Source organism: Monomorium pharaonis, chromosome 4 (genome assembly GCF_013373865.1).
Source record: "Monomorium pharaonis isolate MP-MQ-018 chromosome 4, ASM1337386v2, whole genome shotgun sequence".
Classification (NCBI taxonomy): Eukaryota; Metazoa; Arthropoda; class Insecta; order Hymenoptera; family Formicidae; genus Monomorium; species Monomorium pharaonis.
The window spans coordinates 27,810,242-27,831,857 of NC_050470.1; the positions used below are offsets into that span (position 1 = coordinate 27,810,242).

Below are 21,616 nucleotides of genomic sequence, written 5' to 3' on the forward strand. Positions count from 1 at the left end.
GTCGAATTACTACACAATATTTAATATTTTAAATATTTATTGTTGTCTATATAAATAAAAACTTTAACAAATATACATTGCTAATATGTAATATTATGACATAAAATATCTTATTAATACCTTGTTGAAATATTTTGAACATTTATTTATTAGGGCTCGATTCTTAAATTCATTCGCAAAAGAAATGTATGCGCAAATACCCGCTGGAACAGAAAAGTTGTAAGTTTATTAAAAGCCATACGATAGTTAATAAATTTCCAATTTTTCTATAAAAACAAAGTTTGCAAATACATTTCTCTTGCGAATAAGCTCAAGAATAGAGCCCCTGAGATATATCTTTAGAATTGCATTTAGAAATTTGGATCCAATGAGGGATATATTTATTAAATGTATGGTAACAAATATCATTATTAATTATATTTAATAAGTAACATTTATTGCTCTTTAAAAAGTACGAAAATAGTGATTGAATAGGATTCCTCGAAAATCGCATTCGGCCTGTTTGATTTTAAGTGCAAACGCTTGTCCGAAGTTTTTTCGGTCATCGAAAAACAGCGAGGCTTCCGCCTCGATGCTTTGGATAATCGCTTCTCGGAAATCGTCGAGGGGGACTCTTTCCTTTTCCGCGAAATCCAGAGTCTCGCGACTCACGGTGAATAGGATTCTTCGAAAATCGCGTTCGGCCTATTTGATTTTAAGTGCAAACGCTTGTCCAACGTTTTTTCCGTCATCGAAAAAAAGCGAGGCTTCCGCTTCGATGCTTCAGACAATCGTTTCTCGGAAATCGTCGAGGCTCCGGTATGTTTGTCCGAGGTTTTTTCCGTCGTCGAAAAAAAGCAAGGCGCCACTCAGTCGCCAGTCCCCTCGACGAATTCCGAGAAACGATTACCCGAAGCATCGAAGCGGAAACTTCTCGGAAATCGTCCCCTCCACGATTTCCAAGAAGCGATTGTCTCTCCTTTCTCGTGAAATCCCGAGTCTGGCAACTCACGGTAGCCAATCAGCTACTAGCTCCGCCTACTATTCTTTCAAACGCTTCGACGGTTCCGGGCAGTCCGCGCGGACTGAGCTCAGTTGCCTGACGAGAGGGGGTCGGTGAGTCAGTTGTGTCGCGAAGCTTCGGGAGTGAACATGTACGTTGCTCGTCTATCGAAAAAGAATATCGCGATCGCCTCGTGTGTGTGTGTGTGTGTGTGGTGTGAAATGCATCGTCATTGCCTTCCTCAGGATTATCGCTGCTTCAGGATTATCTTCGCCGTTGCCTCCCTCTCTGCTTCAGGACGATCGCTGTGGACCGCTGCGAACGAGAGCAGTAAGTACATTATTTTAGTAATACTTTTGTCTGCCCGTCCACAGCGCGCCATTATCTTGTTATCTAGTACATTATAGTCCAACAGATAGTTGAAAAATTTTTTTACTCGCATACTCGCGATCTTAAAATTTTACACTCGCAATCATGCGAGTAACAAAATCTTTCGACTATTTGATGGGATATAATGGCCCTGGGGTACACATTTTACTAACAGTTTCCTCATTTAATTATTTTTCAACATATTTTATTCTGACCGTCGACACCGCATTCGCGAGAGGCGTGAAGTGCAAACAATTTCGGTTATTTTTTTTACAGTTCTCAATAGTTCTCGCACAGTTCCGACTTATTCCATTCGTTTTATTAATTAATTTTATTAATTAAATATTTTTCAACATATTTTATTCCGCCCGTCGGCACCGCATTCGCGAGACGCGCAAAGTGCAAACAGTTTCGATCACTTTTTTTTGACAGTTTTCAATAGTTCTCGCACAGTTTCGACCTATTTCATAAGTTTTAATAACAATTCCGTTAATTAATTATTTTTAAACAATTTTCCATTCCGACCCCTGTCACTGCATTCAGCAGAGGTATGAGGTGCAAACAGATTCCGACGGGAGTCGGAATGGAAAATTGTTAAAAAATAATTAATTGACATAATTGTTATTAAAACGCATGGAATAAGTCGGAACTATGCAAGAACTATTGAGAACTGTCAAAAAATAATTGAAATTGTTTGCACTTCACTTCTCGCGAATACAGTGCCGACGGCAGGAGAAAAAATTTTGAAAAATAATTAATTAACAAAATTATTTATTAGAACGCATGGAAATGGTCGAGACTATGTGAGAACTAGCGAAAACTGTCGTTATAATAATGATCAACTCTGTTTGCATCTCATACCTCTGCTGAATGCAGTGACAGGAGTCGGAATGGAAAATTGTTAAAAAATAATTAATTGACGGAATTATTATTAAAACGCATGGAAATGGTCAGGGCTAAGTGAGAACTAATGAAAACTGTCGTTAGAATAATGATCGAATTTTTTTCTCCTACCGTCGGCACAGTATTCGCGGGACGCGTAAAGTGCAAACAGTTTCGATCACTTTTCTGACAGTTCTCAATAGTTCTCGCACAGTTTCGACTTATTTCATAAGTTTTAATAACAATTCCGTCAATAAATTATTTTTAAACAATTTTCCATTTCGACTCCTGTCACTGCATTCAGCAGAAGTATTAGATGCAAACAGGGTCGATTATTATTTCAACAATAGTTTTCACTAGTTGTCACATAGCCTCGACCATTTCCGTGCGTTATAATAAATAATTTTATCAATTAATTATTTTTTAAAACTTTTCTCCTGCCGTCGGCACATTATTCGCGAGACGCAAAGTGCTGTTTCGATCACTTTTTTTACAATTTTCAATAGTTCTCGCACAGTTTCGACCTATTTCGTAAGTTTTAATAACAATTCCGTCAATAAATTATTTTTAAACAATTTTCCATTTCGACACCTGTCACTGCATTCAGCAGAAGTATGAGATGCAAACAGGGTCCATTATTATTTCAACAATAGTTTTCACTAGTTCTCACATAGCCTCGACCATTTCCGTGCGTTATAATAAATAATTTTATTAATTAATTATTTTTCAAAACTTCTCCTGCCGTCGGCACATTATTCGCGAGACGCAAAGTGCTGTTTTGATCACTTTTTTTACAGTTCTCAATAGTTCTCGCACAGTTTCGACCTATTTTATGTGTTTTAATAACAATTCCGTTAATTAATTATTTTTAAACAATTTTCCATTCCGACTCCTGTCACTGCATTCAGCAGAGGTATGAGGTGCAAACAAATTCCGACGGGAGTCGGAATGGAAAATTGTTAAAAAATAATTAATTGACGGAATTGTTATTAAAACGCATGGAATAAGTCGGAACTATGCGAGAACTATTGAGAACTGTCAAAAAATAATCGAAATTGTTTGCAGTTTGCGCGTCTCGCGAATACTGTGCCGACGGCAGAAGAAAACAATTTTGAAAAATAATTAATTAACAAAATTATTTATTAGAACGCATGGAAATGGTCGGGGCTATGTGAGAACTAGCGAAAACTGTCGTTAGAATAATGATCGACTCTGTTTGCATCTCATACCTCTGTTGAATGCAGTGATAAGAGTCGAAATAGAAAATTGTTAAAAAATAATTAATTGACGGAATTGTTATTAAAACGCATGGAATAAGTCGGAACTATGCGAGAACTATTGAGAACTGTCAAAAAATAATCGAAATTGTTTGCAGTTTGCGCGTCTCGCGAATACTGTGCCGACGGCAGAAGAAAACAATTTTGAAAAATAATTAATTAACAAAATTATTTATTAGAACGCATGGAAATGGTCGGGGCTATGTGAGAACTAGCGAAAACTGTCGTTAGAATAATGATCGACTTTGTTTAAATTTCATACCTCTGTTGAATGCAGTGACAGGAGTCGAAATAGAAAATTGTTAAAAAATAATTAATTGAAATAATTGTTATTAAAACGCATGGAAATGGTCCGGCTATGTGAGAACTAGCGAAAACTGTTGTTAGAATAATGATCGAAATTTTTTCTCCTACCGTCGGCACAGTATTCGCGAGACGCGTAAAGTGCAAACAGTTTCGATCACTTTTCCGACAGTTCTCAATAGTTCTCGCACAGTTTCGACCTATTTCATGCGTTTTAATAACAATTCCGTCAATTAATTATTTTTTAACAATTTTCTATTTCGACTCCTGTCACTGCATTCAACAGAGGTATAAGATTTAAACAAAGTCGATCATTATTCTAATGACAGTTTTCGCTAATTCTCACATAGTCCCGACCATTTCCATGCGTTGTAATAAATAATTTTGTTATTTAATTATTAAAAAAAATTTTTTTTTCTTGCTATCGGCACAGTATTCGCGAGACGTGCAAAGTGCAAACAGTTTCAATCACTTTTTTTTTACAGTTCTCAATAGTTCTCGCACAGTTTCGACCTATTTCATGCGTTTTAATAACAATTCCGTTAATTAATTAATTTTAAACAATTTTCCATTCCGACTCCTGTCACTGCATTCAGCAGAGGTATGAGGTGCAAACAGATGCCGACGGGAGTCGGAATGGAAAATTGTTAAAAAATAATTAATTGACGGAATTGTTATTAAAACGCATGGAATAAATCGGAACTATGCGAGAACTATTGAGAACTGTCAAAAAATAATCAAAATTGTTTGCACTTTATCTCTCGCGAATGCGGTGCCGACGGCAGAAAAAAAAATTTTGAAAAATAATTAATTAACAAAATTATTTATTAGAACGCATGGAAATGGTCGGGCCTATGTGAGAACCAGTGAAAACTGTCGTTAGAATAATGATCGACTCTGTTTGCATCTCATACCTCTGCTGAATGCAGTGACAGGAGTCGGAATGAAAAATTGTTAAAAAATAATTAATTGACGGAATTGTTATTAAAATGCATGGAAATGGTCAGGGCTAAGTGAGAACTAATGAAAACTGTCGTTAGAATAATGATCGAATTTTTTTCTTCTACCGTCGGCACAGTATTCGCGAGATGCGTAAAGTGCAAACAGTTTCGATCACTTTTCTGACAGTTCTCAATAGTTCTTGCACAGTTTCGACCTATTTCATGCATTCTAATAACAATTCCGTCAATTAATTATTTTTTAATAATTTTTCATACCGACTTCTGTCACTGCATTCAGCGCAGGTATGAGATGCAAACAGAGTCGATTATTATTCCTACGACAGTTTTCGCTAGTTCTCACAAAGCCCCGACCATTTCCATGCGTTCTAATAAATAATTTTGTTATTTAATTATTAAAAAAAATTTTTTTCTCCTGCCGTCGGCACAGTATTCGCGAGACGCGCAAAGTGCAAACAGTTTCGATCACTTTTTTTTCACAGTTCTCAATAGTTCTCGCACAGTTTTGATCTATTTTATGCGTTTTAATAACAATTCCGTTAATTAATTATTTTTAAACAATTTTCCATTCCGACTCCTGTCACTGCATTCAGCAGAGGTATGAGGTGCAAACAGATTCCGACGGGAGTCGGAATGGAAAATTGTTAAAAAATAATTAATTGACATAATTGTTATTAAAACGCATGGAATAAGTCGGAACTATGCAAGAACTATTGAGAACTGTCAAAAAATAATTGAAATTGTTTGCACTTCACTTCTCGCGAATACAGTGCCGACGGCAGGAGAAAAAATTTTGAAAAATAAATAATTAACAAAATTATTTATTAGAACGCATGGAAATGGTCGAGACTATGTGAGAACTAGCGAAAACTATCGTTATAATAATGATCAACTCTGTTTGCATCTCATACCTCTGCTGAATGCAGTGACAGGAGTCGGAATGGAAAATTGTTAAAAAATAATTAATTGACGGAATTATTATTAAAACGCATGGAAATGGTCAGGGCTAAGTGAGAACTAATGAAAACTGTCGTTAGAATAATGATCGAATTTTTTTCTCCTACCGTCGGCACAGTATTCGCGGGACGCGTAAAGTGCAAACAGTTTCGATCACTTTTCTGACAGTTCTCAATAGTTCTCGCACAGTTTCGACCTATTTCATGCGTTCTAATAACAATTCCGTCAATTAATTATTTTTTAATAATTTTTCATTCCGACTCCTGTCACTGCATTCAGCAGAGGTATGAGATGCAAATAGAGTCGATTATTATTCCTACGACAGTTTTCGCTAGTTCTCACAAAGCCCCGACCATTTCCATGCGTTCTAATAAATAATTTTGTTATTTAATTATTTTTCAAAATTTTTTTCTCTCGCCGTCGACACAGTATGCGCGAGACGTGCAAAGTGCAAACAGTTTCGATCACTTTTTTTTGACAGTTCTCAATAGTTCTCGCACAGTTTCGACCTATTTCATGCGTTTTAATAACAATTCCGTTAATTAATTATTTTTAAACAATTTTTCATTTCGACTCCTGTCACTGCATTCAGCAGAGGTATGAGGTGCAAACAGATGCCGACGGGAGTCGGAATGGAAAATTGTTAAAAAATAATTAATTGACGGAATTGTTATTAAAACGCATAGAATAAGTCGGAACTATGCGAGAACTATTGAGTACTGTCAAAAAATAATCGAAATTGTTTGCACTTCACCTGTCGCGAATGCGGTGCCGACGGCAAGAGAAAAAAATTTTGAAAAATAATTAATTAACAAAATTATTTATTAAAACGCATGGAAATGGTCGGGGCTATGTGAGAACTAGCGAAAACTGTCGTTAGAATAATGATGAATTGAAAAGAGAAAGAAACTAATCTTTTGTCTTTCTTTTTGTATACATCAACGCTTATACAGTGGATGCTCGGTCTATACTTACTATGTCTATGGTGAAAGCTCTATAAGAGCCATCGCACACAAAATGGCATAACTTGCATATGCATAGCATAAGAGCTCTAGGCCAATAAGCATCTTATGTACTTCAATATAGTGACTTTATGCTGAGAACTGATTTGTTCACCGGTCTTATGCTATGCTTATGCAGCTGTTATGCAGCTTATGTCATTTTGTGTGTGATAGCCCGTAGGGCTATAACTGACGTTTGTATGTACATACATACTTACGCTTCCGAATCTGTTCATTAGCGCCTCTACGTGCATGCACATAAATTTAAACTACGTATAATATAACAAATATTTCGAACGGATAACACGTTGTATTTTTTGATTCTATTCCAGACTATGTTTACAAAGTGTTGATTTTTATTATTCTAGTTTAACAATTAAACAAGAACCGAATAAAATACAATTTATTTAGCACAGTATTATTTCTTACTTTCCAAAATAACAAAATTTAAAGATTTATTTTTATAAATAAGTAAAAATAAACTAAACATGTATAATTTAAATAAATTAAATATTGACAGAACTTTTAAATATAAGATTTTTTATTTATATATTCAATACGGTTTAAAAAAAATAAAATAAATAGGTAAGACTTATTTACATTATTTGTATACACACAAAATCAAATAGCACATATACATGCATATATGTATGTACATATACGTACATACATATACATGCATATACATTATACACTCTATTCAAAGTTTGAAGTATTTTATAAATTTTGAAAAGAAAATTTAATTAGCTTTAATTATTAATATTGTAAATATTGAAATTTTATGTAGTTTTATAAATTTTATTTTGTTAATGTAATAATATTGTTCGGAAACATAAAAATTGACATTTTAATAAAATAATTATATTATGTATAAAGAAGATACAATGTGTGTAGAGAAGGAAAAACAACTATAGAAAGGGTTAAAAAGTAAAAACGCTTCAAATATTTGAATAATAACGTATGTACGCTAAAAAGTTAATAAATTCATTAAAATAGTTATATCCCATACTTTGATCATTTCTTGAAACTTTCAAAGCAAATATTAAACGTGCAAAAAGACAGGGAAAGTTTCAGTGTAAGCCAACTGTCAAATAGAACATTGCGATACACGCACATAATTTTTATAAAACGCACTCCTAAACTGAAAAACAAAATCTGTATAATTTCATCATTTTATATTATTTATTAATTATCACAAATATATATCATTACAAATATATTAATAAATATATAATGGATGCGCTTCTCTAATTATTATTTAACACATATTTTAATAATTTCTTAATAATAAATATAATCCTAATCATTTCAGCTAAAAATGTGTTTTGCATACCTAAAAAAAAAAATTGAAAGGAAATAGAATCAACATGCAATCTCAACTCTTTAATGTAGGGAGGTCAATGCCCCTAAGCATACCTTGTCGTGTGTTAAATTACACGCTTACAAGCGCTTACTTCGAATATTCGTATGAACCCGTGTATACAAGAATGACAATATGATTTACCACCATGCCTGACGCAGGCGCAACACTTGCTATTCAATAACAGATAAAGTGACGTTATAGTAGCGGGACTGCCAGTCGCTATGCGTTTACCTTACCACGTTAGGTGCTTTTTTCTTTTTACACATCAGTCAGTACGTTAAATTCCCTTCGCGTGTAGTTCGGGTTGATAATCGATAAACGAGAGTGATTAATAAAAACAATCGTTATTTTCGTGCATGGATATGAGATGGATGATAAGCGCGTGAATATTTTCGCAAATGTATACATTATACATTTATACATACTGTACCATGCTCCAAAAAATAAAAAAAGTTCTTATAAATCTTAAAAATTCCCCTACTTCTGTTACATTTAATTGTATAAATTATATGAATTATATAAAAAAATTACAAATTATATAAATTACGTAAAAAATATATTGTAACTTCAGATAAAATGCATCCAGCAAAATTATATATCAACTCACAATTGTTGCTTATGCCAAAATACACAATAAAAATGTTTTAGGCTCTAAAAATTCTTTCTGCCTTAAAGTTTATAAATTTATTGTAATTTTCGTAATCTCGCCCAAAATTTTTATTAAATGAAGAAACTTCTACTTGAATTTTCTTTTGATTGTAGAATGGATGTGAGCTCGTTGGTCCCGGCGGGACTTCAAGGATCGCAATTAAATGCATGCGAAGTTCAAGCGGGATACAATAAGTTGTCTGAAAATTTGCGAAGATTCACACCGCAGGCTTTACAGTGTGCCATTTTTTGCGGTGGGTCCAGATGCAAGTATGAGAATCCGAAAACGTGGCCGGCTGTCCACATGGCAATACAGAACATCTTTTCGCATTGGTGAGCACAGGCATTTATTAAATTTTGATAAAATTTCAAAAATAAAAAAAATGATATTAGTGATACTTTACGAGCATAAATTAAGTTTGTCAACAATAGGCTCACTGTTTCTTAAACGCTTAATAAAAAAGTAACTTTAAACAACTTTTATATCGAACAAACGTTTAAGAATAACAAAACATATAATAGACCTTTAAGAAGTATTAATTATTAACTGCTAGAACTTGGGTAATAATATATAAACATCTACAATTATTTGCATAATATGTACTCATTCTCTTATACAAAGTCCTAAACATTGAATATTACTCGGTACATTTCTAACTCATCTGATAATTTATGTCGACTTAAAGACGCGCACTATAATGTATTTGAATCGTCTAGTTATTGACATTTTGTCAAAGCATTGCTCAACTTCAACAGTACTAAAGATTTATTTAAAATTTAGATATATAGTTAGCATATTAATATACATTCCATTGCATCAACATGAATAATTAAAATAGGTAGTCAGAAATTTGTTGTCACACGCTGCCAGCGTTCATATCACTTTTCAATCTAAATTCAGTTTAATTATTAAAATATTTTAGGGTAACTGACGATGTCCTTGCAATGGCACGACCCAATACCGCGCAAATAATAAAGAAAGATATAATTGCCCAATTCCAAGGGTGGAGTATAAAAACCATAATAAACCTGCAAACACCTGGTGAACACGCAAGCTGCGGTGGTCCATTAGAAGAGAGCGGTTTCACGTATGACCCTAATGTTTTTATGAAAAACAACAGTAAGCATTAAAAATAAGTATTAAAGTATTAAAAATACTAACATTAGTTTGCAATATTTATTAATTACTGTAAATTTATCTGATTATTCAGTTATCGAGAATAATTTTAAAAAATGTTGATTGCTTTTTAAATATAATTTTGCTATAATATTAAATTAAATATAGAAAGGTATAACTTGTAGTTTAATAATCTTTAAAAATCTATATTTATCTTTAATAACTTTCTTATTAATGGATAAATTAAAGCATTATATTAACATTTTATGTATTCATGTTTTAAAAATCGAAATCGTTTCCGCTATCGTGTAATACATTGCAAATAATGTAACGTTTGAAAAAATTACTGATTCAAATCATTCTTACTGTATCGTATTTCACATTTACATGATTATATGTAAATTGTAAAATAATGACGAAAAAATGAAACGGCAAAGAATTTTACTTTTAAATTAGTAAGAATAATAGCGAAAATGGAAGAGAGGGGTTGTCCTTGTGTTAAACGAATGTAGACTATCGTGTGCGAGCGTTTCTTCCCCAATCCTAACAACCACCAGTTAGATCGAAGTGTTTTACAATATAGTATACAATGCAGTAAACGTGTATATCTGTAGAGAGAGAAAGAAAAGTTCTAAAATAATTTGCTGTCACTCTTATTATTTCTTGACAGAAAAGTTTTAAACTCGAGCTGTCTCAATTACAATCACGTGAAAATCTGTGTGTTACAGTTTACTATTATAATTTTGCCTTGAAAGATTACGGTAGCGCTACGGTGGGAAAACTTTTGGACATGGTCAAGGTTGTAGCCTTCGCTGTGCAAGAAGGAAGAGTGGCCATTCACTGTCATGCCGGTAAATCGATTTTTCGTACAATGCATTTGACCCAATTGCATCCCTTACAGTTATCATAGTTTTTTGAATGTATGATAGTGTGAGAGCAATGTAGATGAATAAATCAATCTTCGAAAACACCATTTCCTAAATAGAAAATCTTAAACTTAAATCTTCAAACTTAACTCATCTGTTTGACAATGTTAATACATTTTTTTAATTTATTTCGTTTATTTAGTGTTATTTAACTATGTAATTTTATAACTGTAATTTGTTTCGCATATAATTGTAATAAAAATTTTTTTATTAATATTTTTAAAAATACTTGTAAAAAATCATAATAATTAAATATATACTTTAATACAAAAGTTCATATTTAGAATGTACTCAGAACTAATTAAACGTTCTAAATGATAAAGATAACGACTTAATAGCTTGTTATAAGCACGTCCTGAATACGGATTATAATGTATGTAATATTAATATTTTATTTTCAATAATAACAATATTTATATAATTTTAATACACAATATTCAATATTTAATAAAATAATGTATTTTCTTAAAAAAATAGTAATATTATATTCTTCAAAAAAATAGTAATAAAAAATAGTAATAATTATAATTGTAATTTTTAGTAATCTAACTTGAAACTTATTAATATTTTCTCTTTATTATTTATTATTATCTTAGGTTTTACTCATTATTCTGTTATTTACACATGCAGATACATTTATCATTTTCTATCTGAATTGTAAAATTTTTATTAATTAGCTTATATATATACATTTATACTATCATATATACATATATATATTTATATGCATTTTTATTAGTAAGTTTTAACAGTATCGATTGCATAAAGTAACATTTATAGAAAATTTATCGTGTATGATATTATCGTGCAGCATTGCATGCATACAAAATCGACTAACGTGCATGTATATGTATATATATGTGCACTATATATTCGAATCTTTAAGCGAATACCTTGTTAAATATAAAAAATATTAATCTCACTTAAATTAGGCACAGTAAAATTTACTTAATTTAATTTACAAATTAACACTGTATTTAATATAATGCAATTTTTATTTTAATGTTTTTGCATTAATTTTTATGCTTTTTACATTATTTGCTTATTAACACATGGATACTATTTTAGGAATTATATTTAAAATTAAATTTTGAAATAAATATAAAAACTAGTAGAAAAATTCAAAATTTCTTTATTATAAATAAACAATTTGCTACAAGTAATTATTTAAATTATTTTTTAAATATGATAAAAAATATGAAAATTTTGAAATAATGTCTCAATAGTCAATAAATAATTTGGTTTAAAAAAATTAATATATAAAAAATCTATTTTTGGTTATTGCATGATTTTACATATAATTATGCAATTTAGTTTGAAAGCATTATTATTAACAGATATATTAAAAAAATAATAATCTATAAAATAATAATCTATAAAAAAATTATCTATAAAACAACGAAAAGAAATTTTATGATAGAAATCCATCATTGCTCAAAGTATTATTTTAGACATTTAGATAAGCATCTACTTATTCTCAATCGATTCGTTTCTTCATAATGGTTGCTTCAAAATTATCGCAAGTTTACAATCATATTCTCGTAAAAAAAAAAATACTAACTTATATAGAAAATACAGAATATTACATTGCAAAGTTTACAAAATTCTACTTCCTATAAAAGCATTAATTGTAATTACCTCTCAAATTTTGTTCACTGTCGGAAGTAAAATAATACCATAAAATTAATTTTAATTAATATCTTCACGGTCTAATACTAATCAGTAATCACTTTCTTTGAGAATTAAAATTGATAAGATTTAATATAGAAGAAGGGCTTAGATAACATCCGTGAATGAGCGCAATTAGGAAAGTTAAATTGCAGTATTTATCCGCGCCAGAGTTATCGCGGTCAGTTGGACTGATCAGCGTACTGCAACTCCAGAAATGTCTTGTGTGCATGCTACGATTTAATTATAGTCGGAAAATATAATATATTCTAACACATACACACATTGTTAACATTAAGTAAGATATTATCTAACAAATATGTCATTACGTATGCGTATAAATTTTTTCTTCTTGTTTTTTATTCTAAAATTACAACATTTTACTTTTTACTACAATAATGATATAAATAAAAAATTGTTACCTGTAAAATTAGCTATGTGTAAAAAAAGAAAGTTCTGATAAGAATTCAATACGCTGAGAGTGAAGAGCTAATGATATTTTTCTTCTTCTACAATTAGATCAAATCACTACACTAAAATTTAAAAAAATAATATAAAATTTTAATAATTTAAATTGGAAAATTTATTTTTTAAGTTATGTTGCGAATAAATGATTTATGTTTCCATTTTTTATATTTATTAATCTGTAAAATTTTTTGGATCGATAAGATGATACTTTATCCCTAACATGACTATTCTTTCTATTTTTGGAATCTAAAATACGAAGAATATTTTCGCTTATAGTTAATGGACTTTCGTTTCATATCTACTCAAATCTTACACATTATTTAAAATTACAATCTTCATTTTTTTAATACTAGAACATTACAGGCGCGCGCTGTGCGCGCGCTATTTGACTTTAAAAATATTAATAATTGTAATTTGATTTTCTCTATCCTTCGTTTACATTAATCAAACGTCTTCGGCAATTTTGAATAAAAAATGTAAAGTTTAATTATACATACATACATACATACATACCTACATACCTACCTACATACATACACACCAACATACATGATTACTTGCATACTTACTGCTATCTAGCTACCTAGCTACCTAGCTACATATTTATCTAGTTACGCTCGCTCGTTTGCTCCCTCTCTTCCACCTTTTTTCACTTACTCACTCACACACTCAGTCACTCACTGGCTCACTCCTCGCTCACTTCTCGTTCACTCGTCGCTTACTCGCCAGCTCGCTCACGCGCTCACTCCTCGCTCACTCACTCGCTCACTCCTGGCTCACTCCTGGCTCACTCCCGGCTTACTCCCGGCTCACTCCTCGCTCACTCCCGGCTCACTCCCGGCTCACTCCTCGCTCACTCCCGGCTCACTCCCGGCTGACTCCCGGCTCACTCCCGGCTCACTCCCGGCTTACTCCCGGCTTACTCCCGGCTCACTTCTCGCTCGCTCCCGGCTTACTCCCGGCTCACTCCTCGCTCACTCCTCGCTTACTTCTCGCTCACTCACTTGCTCACTTCTGGCTCACTCCTGAATCACTCCCGACTCACTCCCGGCTCACTCCCGGCTCACTTTTCGCTCGCTCGCTCACTCACTCACTCACTCCTGGCTCACTCCTGGCTAACTCCCGGCTCACTCCCGGCTCACTCCCGGCTCACTCCTCGCTCACTCCTGGCTCACTCCTGGCTCACTCCCGGCTTACTCCCGGCTCACTCCTCACTCACTCCCGGCTCACTCCCGGCTCACTCCTGGCTCACTCCCGGCTTACTCCCGGCTCACTTCTCGCTCACTCCCGGCTTACTCCCGGCTCACTCCTCGCTCACTCCTCGCTTACTTCTCGCTCACTCACTTGCTCACTCCTGGCTCACTCCTGGCTCACTCCTGGCTCACTCCTGAATCACTCCCGGCTCACTCCCGGCTCACTCCTCGCTCACTCCCGGTTCACTCCTCGCTCACTCCTCGCTCACTCACTCACTCACTCACTCACTCACTCCTGGCTCACTCCTGGCTAACTCCCGGCTCACTCCCGGCTCACTCCCGGCTCACTCCTGGCTCACTCCCGGCTCACTCCCGGCTCACTCCCGGCTCACTCCCGGCTTACTCCCGGCTTACTCCCGGCTCACTCCCGGCTCACTCTTGGCTTACTCCTCGCTCACTCCTCGCTCACTCACTCGCTCACTCCTGGCTCACTCCTGAATCACTCCCGGTTTACTCCCGGCTCACTCCCGGCTCACTCCTCGCTCACTCCCGGCTTACTCCCGGCTCACTCCCGGCTCACTCTTGGCTTACTCCTCGCTCACTCCTCGCTCACTCCTCGCTCACTCCTCGCTCATTCCCGGCTCACTCCCGGCTCATTCCCGGCTCACTCCCGGCTCACTCCCGGCTCACTCCCGACTCACTCCCGGCTTACTCCCGGTTCACTCCCGACTCACTCCCGGTTCACTCCCGACTCACTCCCGGCTCACTCCCGGCTCACTCCCGGCTCACTCCTCGCTCACTCCCGGGTCACTCCCGGCTCACTCCCGGCTCACTCCCAGATCACTCCCGGCTCACTCCTCGCTCACTCCCGGTTTACTCCCGGCTCACTCCTGGCTCACTCCCGGCTCACTCCCGGCTTACTCCCGGCTTACTCCCGGCTCACTCCCGGCTCACTCTTGGCTTACTCCTCGCTCACTCCTCGCTCACTCACTCGCTCACTCCTGGCTCACTCCTGGCTCACTCCTGAATCACTCCCGGCTCACTCCCGGCTCACTCCCGGCTCACTCCTCGCTCACTCCCGGCTTACTCCCGGCTCACTCCCGGCTCACTCTTGGCTTACTCCTCGCTCACTCCTCGCTCACTCCTCGCTCACTCCTCGCTCACTCCTCGCTCACTCCTCACTCCTCACTCACTTCTCACTCACTCCTCACTCACTCACTCACTCACTCACTCTCACTCACTCACTCACTCACTCACTCACTCACTCACTCTCACTCACTCTTACTCACGCAAGCACCCCATCCAAGTCGCTAACCCATGTGCACACTGCAAACAAAGTAAAGTTCACATATGTTTGCAGGTTTTCAATACAGTGTCTGGTAACGGAATTAACACTTACTCATTTTACAAGTACACCCATAAAAAAAGTAAACAAAGGCATTGCTTCGCTGTGGTCACACACACACACACACACACATTTAAATTTTTGTCTACAAATTATGGATTTTCTACTTACCGACATTTAAAAAAAATTTTTTTGAGTTGCCAAAAATCCTTGCATGTTTTTTTTTCACTAAATGAAATTTCCAAAATTTGAACTAAATTGGAGATTGGTCCGTTTCGGAAGCTAAATTATTTGTACATATTTTTATGTCTGAATTTGTCAGGTATTAAAAAAATTATGATAAACATTTATAAAAATATTTAAAATAAATATTTATACCATTATTATCAAAGAATATAAAAAATATTTCAAGTTTATATACCACTAGACACCACAGACGCGTGCTTCGCGCGCGCTACTTAACTTTTTATTTTTTACCTTTTAAAAATAAATTACAACAATAAATGTATAGATAATATTTATACAAATTTGAGAGCTGTCAAAATTCAATTGCAATGACAGCTACTCTTGCAACACGAAGTAAGCGCAGCGAGAGAGCCAATTGGCATCGCGGAAAAGCGACAACAATGATCTTCGAGAAATGCGAGCAATCGACTTTACATGCCTTTTTTAGATAGGACTAGCACACACGCGCGCTAACGCGCGCGTTTCCACGTTTTTCGGATATTTCTTTGGTCAATTATTTTTAATCTTTGTTTTTTTTTATTATAAACGTATTTAGTAATTTATTTACAAAATAGATTGTTTATTTAACCTGATACAAAATTTTTAGATAGGATTATCTCTAAATATTATCAAACATAATTAAAAAGACTTTTACAGTTAATATTTTTTTATGCAGCTTTATACGTAACATTTTCATTACAATTTTTTTCAGTTTGCGCTACGATCTTGGATCTATTTTATATTATTTTGCTTGCTTGTTTTGTATCTGATTAATCAGGTGGCAATTAAGTTAACAGCAGCAAAACAATATCGACAGTATTTATTTTATTTTCAGGTCTCGGCAGAACCGGTGTTCTGATAGCGTGCTACCTTATTTATAGTCTTCGTGTAAGGGCGAACGATGCTATTAGATTTGTCCGCATGAAGCGTCCCTCCGCTATACAAACACGCGGGCAAATAATTTGTATTCAAGAATTCGAGCACTTCGTGCTTCCGCAATTGATAGTATTCCCTTCGCACAGTACAACGGGAGATCGCAGACTCTATAGTATTCAATCGTACCTGAAAAAACAATACAATATGCTACACGGATATGAGCAGCGCACCTTCAAGCATATTCCAAAAGTGCGAGACATTCCATTTTTTTAAATAATTTACTTATGTGACTTTAAACTCTTTTATTAAATTTTGCGTTCTTTATTAACTTATAATTAAACATTACTTAATTAATTTTAGTTAAATTAAATAAAATTTATAAATAGAATTTGAGTTTTCAAAAAGAAATTTTACCGGTAATTCTTATATCTATATATATAAATATGATAGGCTAAAATTAAAAAATTTTAAATAATTTATTCATTTATTTATATTAAAATCTGATTTTTTAAGAGAAAATACGAAAAATACTTAAATCTTACTAAAAAATAAAGAGACTTTCAATTTACTTTAAATTTGTTTTAATATGTAGCTTTCTCGACTTGCAATTAGTAAATAAATTTCTGTTATTACATAAATTAATTTTTTATTGTTATTCAGACTGCTTGTGCAATACATACAATGTAGCTCGATTAATTTATTATATGTTTCTCAGATCGTTTTTATTATTTGTGAGCGGATACTGCAGCTCTGCGATTGTCAAGAAGACAATTCGCCTTCCGAGATTATGTATACGGTCTCCAACGTGCCTTTTACGCAAAAGTTTATCTGCCACGTATTGGAGAAATTCCGTGACGGCAAGGGTAATATGCGGCACTCCTATTCGTGGGCGGAATCCCTTACGGACTCCTACGAATACTCGAGTGAGAAGTATTACATGCAATTTAATAATTGAGTAAACTTGTAATATCCAATTAACCTTTATTCGTCCTTAAGATTATCCAATTAATTGAGTTACTTGTTGAAACTCAATAACTTTTAATCAATGTAATTACTCTGTAAATATCTATGCATTTATAGACAAAATTTTTGTTTGTTTAAATAGTCTAAAGATAAATATATATATATAATTAATACTTTTGAAAAATATATAATAATTAATTTCTCTAATACATATCTTAAAATATTACACATGAGTATTTATTTTAAAAAGTTATATATTTTAGCTTCCATAAAAGCATGCAGTAGCAGTCAGGGTTCGTCCCGAGATACCTGCGATGATATAGGAAGATTGAGCGACGTATTTTGTATGTCACCGGATACTCCTTCTTGTGACTCCACATTCCCAGGTATTACTCTTTTAGAAATTTAGAAATTTAATACTCGCAATATTAAACTGTCCAGTAATTAAATACACATTTTGAGTATTAAAAGCATTATTGTTGCTTGTAATCGAAATAAGTAATTAAGGACTCGCCTCAATTTCCTAGTCAGAAATAGTTCCTCGAAACAGAGTCATTTTAATATCGTTAACATCAAAAAGTTGTCAATTCGAAACTAGTGTCAAGCTTAATAAAAAATGTAATGAAAATTCAATAGTTTTTATATTTTTGATGTATATATGTGACACATAATATTAATTATTTTTCAATATCGTTCGGAAGATTAATTTAAAAATTTATCTTCTATCTCTAAAATTAAAATTCTAGTAAAAAAATTCAGTGAAATTTTGAACGTTTTACAGAAATTTTGAAAATTTACGATTTATTTTTAACATTAAATTGATTTTTTTTAGAAACTGTCTGGGTTAATATTAATATTAAATTTCTGTAAAGGTATTGATAAATTCAACTATATAGGTTAATCGATACTCTTATTCTACGTCTATTTCGATAAAATCTCGCTTGAACAATGTATCTACATATCTGACAATAAGATCTTATATTGTGACAGGTCTGGACGACAGTTGCGTAGATGATGTTCTAGGTGATGGCATTCACGATCAAGATCTGGTTGATAACAACTGTTACAAGGAAATTCAGTCACACATAGACTTAAGAAGCGTCTCCCGCAATGACTACGAGACGGTTACAGCCGAAGAAGCTATCAAAGCACTCATCAGAGATAACGCTTCACTTCCTGATTCCATAAAGAAACGTTTGCAGGAGTATCAGGTGCATTTCACATATTTATGTACGAGAAAAAAACACTTTTAAATACTACACTTTAGATACTATAATTTTCAGTACATTGTAATTAGTGCATGCATGTGTACATACCGTTCATTCAGTTTTTTCAAGCTTATCATGCTCAACTGCTTGAATATCTATGTCCACAACTAGACATAGAGTCGTGAATAGTGAATAGCGAGCATGGTATATATGCTCACTGACAGAATGAATCAATTTAATGTACGTCGCGGATATACTATGTGTGTGGAATATATATTTTGTATAATTCTATTTTTAAAACTGTAATCAAGTGGCGAATTATAATTAAATCCATTTGTGTTAAAACCATTCATTTTATTTATTATCATTTACAATTAATTTGTAATAATCCGGCATATACATTGAATCGAGAAACAATCAAAATTTAAAAAATATGAATGTTTCTATTTTGATTTCCGAGACTATATTTGCAATTAGTTTGAAAAAATATAACGTAGTGATCATTATAGTAAATTAGATAAATCTTAACTGTGGATTTGCAAATAATGACATATAAAACAATTAACTAATAAATAAAATAATTTAACTAATATTTTTATATAATAATATGTTAATAAGTTATAGTAATCAATAGTTAATGTTAATATTAAAACAATAAAAAATATACTTTCAGAATGACTTGAATCATCGATGTACTGCCTGGCAACGATTAGAATTGGAAACTAATTTGGAACTGTTATCAGCTTTACTATTCGAATGGTTGGAAGGTCTTAAGCATCCTCTTCTTGATGTTGACAGCCTCAGTTACATTGTCGCGTGGAGTTCAAAACCGCAACGATGCCTCGCGAAGCTACCTGCCTGCACAAGATACTTATTAGAGTACCTTTTGCGATTCGTTACTCGCTTAAGGCCTGTAACAGCTGAGAGCCAGAGTTTAATTACCAAAAGACTAATGGCGGCACTGACGCAACAAACAATTTGGATCAAAAATTCTTTTCATCCCTCAAGTATGTACATATTTTAATTGATTATGATATTTAATTATCAATTACATAATTAAATAACAATTATTAATAACAATAATTATCACAATATAAAATTAAATATAATCAAAATAATAATCTTTAAGACAACTTAAATGTCTTCAAGAAAAACATTTACTTAAAGATGTTTAGACACTCAATAAAATTGAGTCCTATCCATCAGTTCTATACCTTATTTGCGTCATATCGCGATTCCCAGAAATATTGATTTGTCGCACACTGTCCGCTTTTATCCTATTTATATTTTAGCATTGATAATCTGTAGCGTCTTTATGACGATTGTAAAAAATACAGACTCATAGACACCACTCTTTTGTCACTTTATCACTATTGAATCGATTAATCTTAATATAGAAGCATAAACGATTTCTGACGTCAGTAAAACTTACTTATATTTTAGACAAACATTTCCACAAATTGCGACGCGGCACCGCTGGTAAGCTTAATGAATTTTTCGTTCGTCTGACGAACTTGATAGAGGAAGTTAATACGCAAGGATTGGACAAACCACCATGGGCGTCGAAGTGGGAATTATTAGCTAATCACTTGCGGGATATAGATAATCAGAAAAACGATGGATAAATGTGACGGATTTACAGTTTAGCATTTTGACAAATTTTTTTCTATAATAATTGCCAACGATGTAGATAAGTCTCCCATTTTTCATTTTTCATCAAATACGGACAAAACAAATTATTTATCAATTATATTAATCGTCCGCAATATATTGACAATTTTCTTATTAAAAAGGTGAAAAACATATTATCTGTAATAGCAGCTGTAGATAATCGTCTAAGCAGAATTCAATATACTAAAGAGTAAGAAATGAGTTTTGTAACGACATAAAATAAAATAGTAGAGAATATCTTTGTTAATATCAAAAATTATTGTTGCTCTATCTGTTATATATGTTTGACAATCGCGCACTCTGACATATGAAGTAATCGAACACTATTATTCTTTTAAAGAAAAATTAGACGATTCAACTTCCAATATTAGCAGCGACTACTGTGGATTTATAGCTCGCTTAAAAGAATTATGTACTTTTTACTACGGAACTTCAGCATTCGACCAACTCTGAATGCTAACAATTCCGATATAATTATAAATTTATAATAATGACTTTTACAATAAAACATTTAATTTTTTAATGAAATGTATTTAGTAATAAAAGAATTATATATTTAACAAATTAGTTTTATGTAAATAACTTTAAATAAAGACGAATATTTTAGCAGTGATTAGAAGTAAATATTTTAATTGTAAGCAAATCACTAATTTTATGGAAATTAAAGAGAGAAAGAAGTGATTTGCAATATGACAATTAACAAATAAAAAAAATTATATAGAAACAGAAAATATTAGTGTATAATATAATATGTAACAAAATATTAGAATAATTCTAAATTGTAAGATTAATATCTCGCATTGTAATTAAAACATTCAGTTGTTTATTAGATGATCGGTTTTAATTTGACTTTATCAAACTTATTTGATGAAATCATTATTGCATTTTAATAGAAATAAATGATGTTAAAGTGTTTCATCAAAGTCTCCCTATATGCGTAATATGTTATTCGCAGTTTAATTAAGATTTTTTTTAATTTACAGTTAACAATAATAGAATACATTATCAGCTATGGATAAAATTGTTTTAACCATAGATAAAATCCTTGTATATCTCATTTTTACCTCATTATTGTTGCCAAATCTTTTGCCATTAGTTTTAATACAACTTTGTGACGTTTTTACATTATTTGCTCGTTACATTAAATAAATTACACCTAATTTAAATATTCTCGTATTTATATTCTGTATTTAGCCATGAATACGACTCTATCAG

The 21,616-nt window shown here is 33.2% G+C and overlaps 1 protein-coding gene across 2 annotated transcripts; it reads left to right on the forward strand.

Moving 5' to 3' along the window:
* Positions 1–1,163: 1,163 nt before the first annotated feature.
* On the forward strand, positions 1,164–21,567 carry LOC105836449 (protein tyrosine phosphatase domain-containing protein 1). 2 transcript variants are annotated; one of them, XM_036285774.1, is made up of 10 exons: positions 1,164–1,312; positions 8,856–9,074; positions 9,665–9,861; positions 10,587–10,709; positions 16,519–16,808; positions 17,275–17,482; positions 17,786–17,908; positions 18,513–18,733; positions 19,404–19,737; positions 20,174–21,567. In XM_036285774.1, the coding sequence occupies exons 2-10, from the start codon at positions 8,857–8,859 to the stop codon at positions 20,353–20,355; spliced, it is 1,896 nt and encodes a 631-aa protein (XP_036141667.1). In that variant the 5' UTR covers positions 1,164–1,312; position 8,856; the 3' UTR covers positions 20,356–21,567. The 2 variants fall into 2 exon arrangements, with proteins under 2 accessions (XP_036141667.1, XP_036141666.1); XM_036285773.1 differs by lacking the exon at positions 1,164–1,312 and adding an exon at positions 7,263–8,493.
* Positions 21,568–21,616: the final 49 nt, after the last annotated feature.

Bases quoted from the DNA above. Each gene is read 5' to 3' on its own strand.
- LOC105836449 (XM_036285774.1), top strand. From the start codon at position 8,857: ATGGATGTGAGCTCGTTGGTCCCGGCGGGACTTCAAGGATCGCAATTA. The intron at 16,809-17,274 runs GTGCGAGACATT...TATGTTTCTCAG, and splicing joins CCTTCAAGCATATTCCAAAA to ATCGTTTTTATTATTTGTGA. The intron at 17,483-17,785 runs GTGAGAAGTATT...TATATATTTTAG, and splicing joins GGACTCCTACGAATACTCGA to CTTCCATAAAAGCATGCAGT.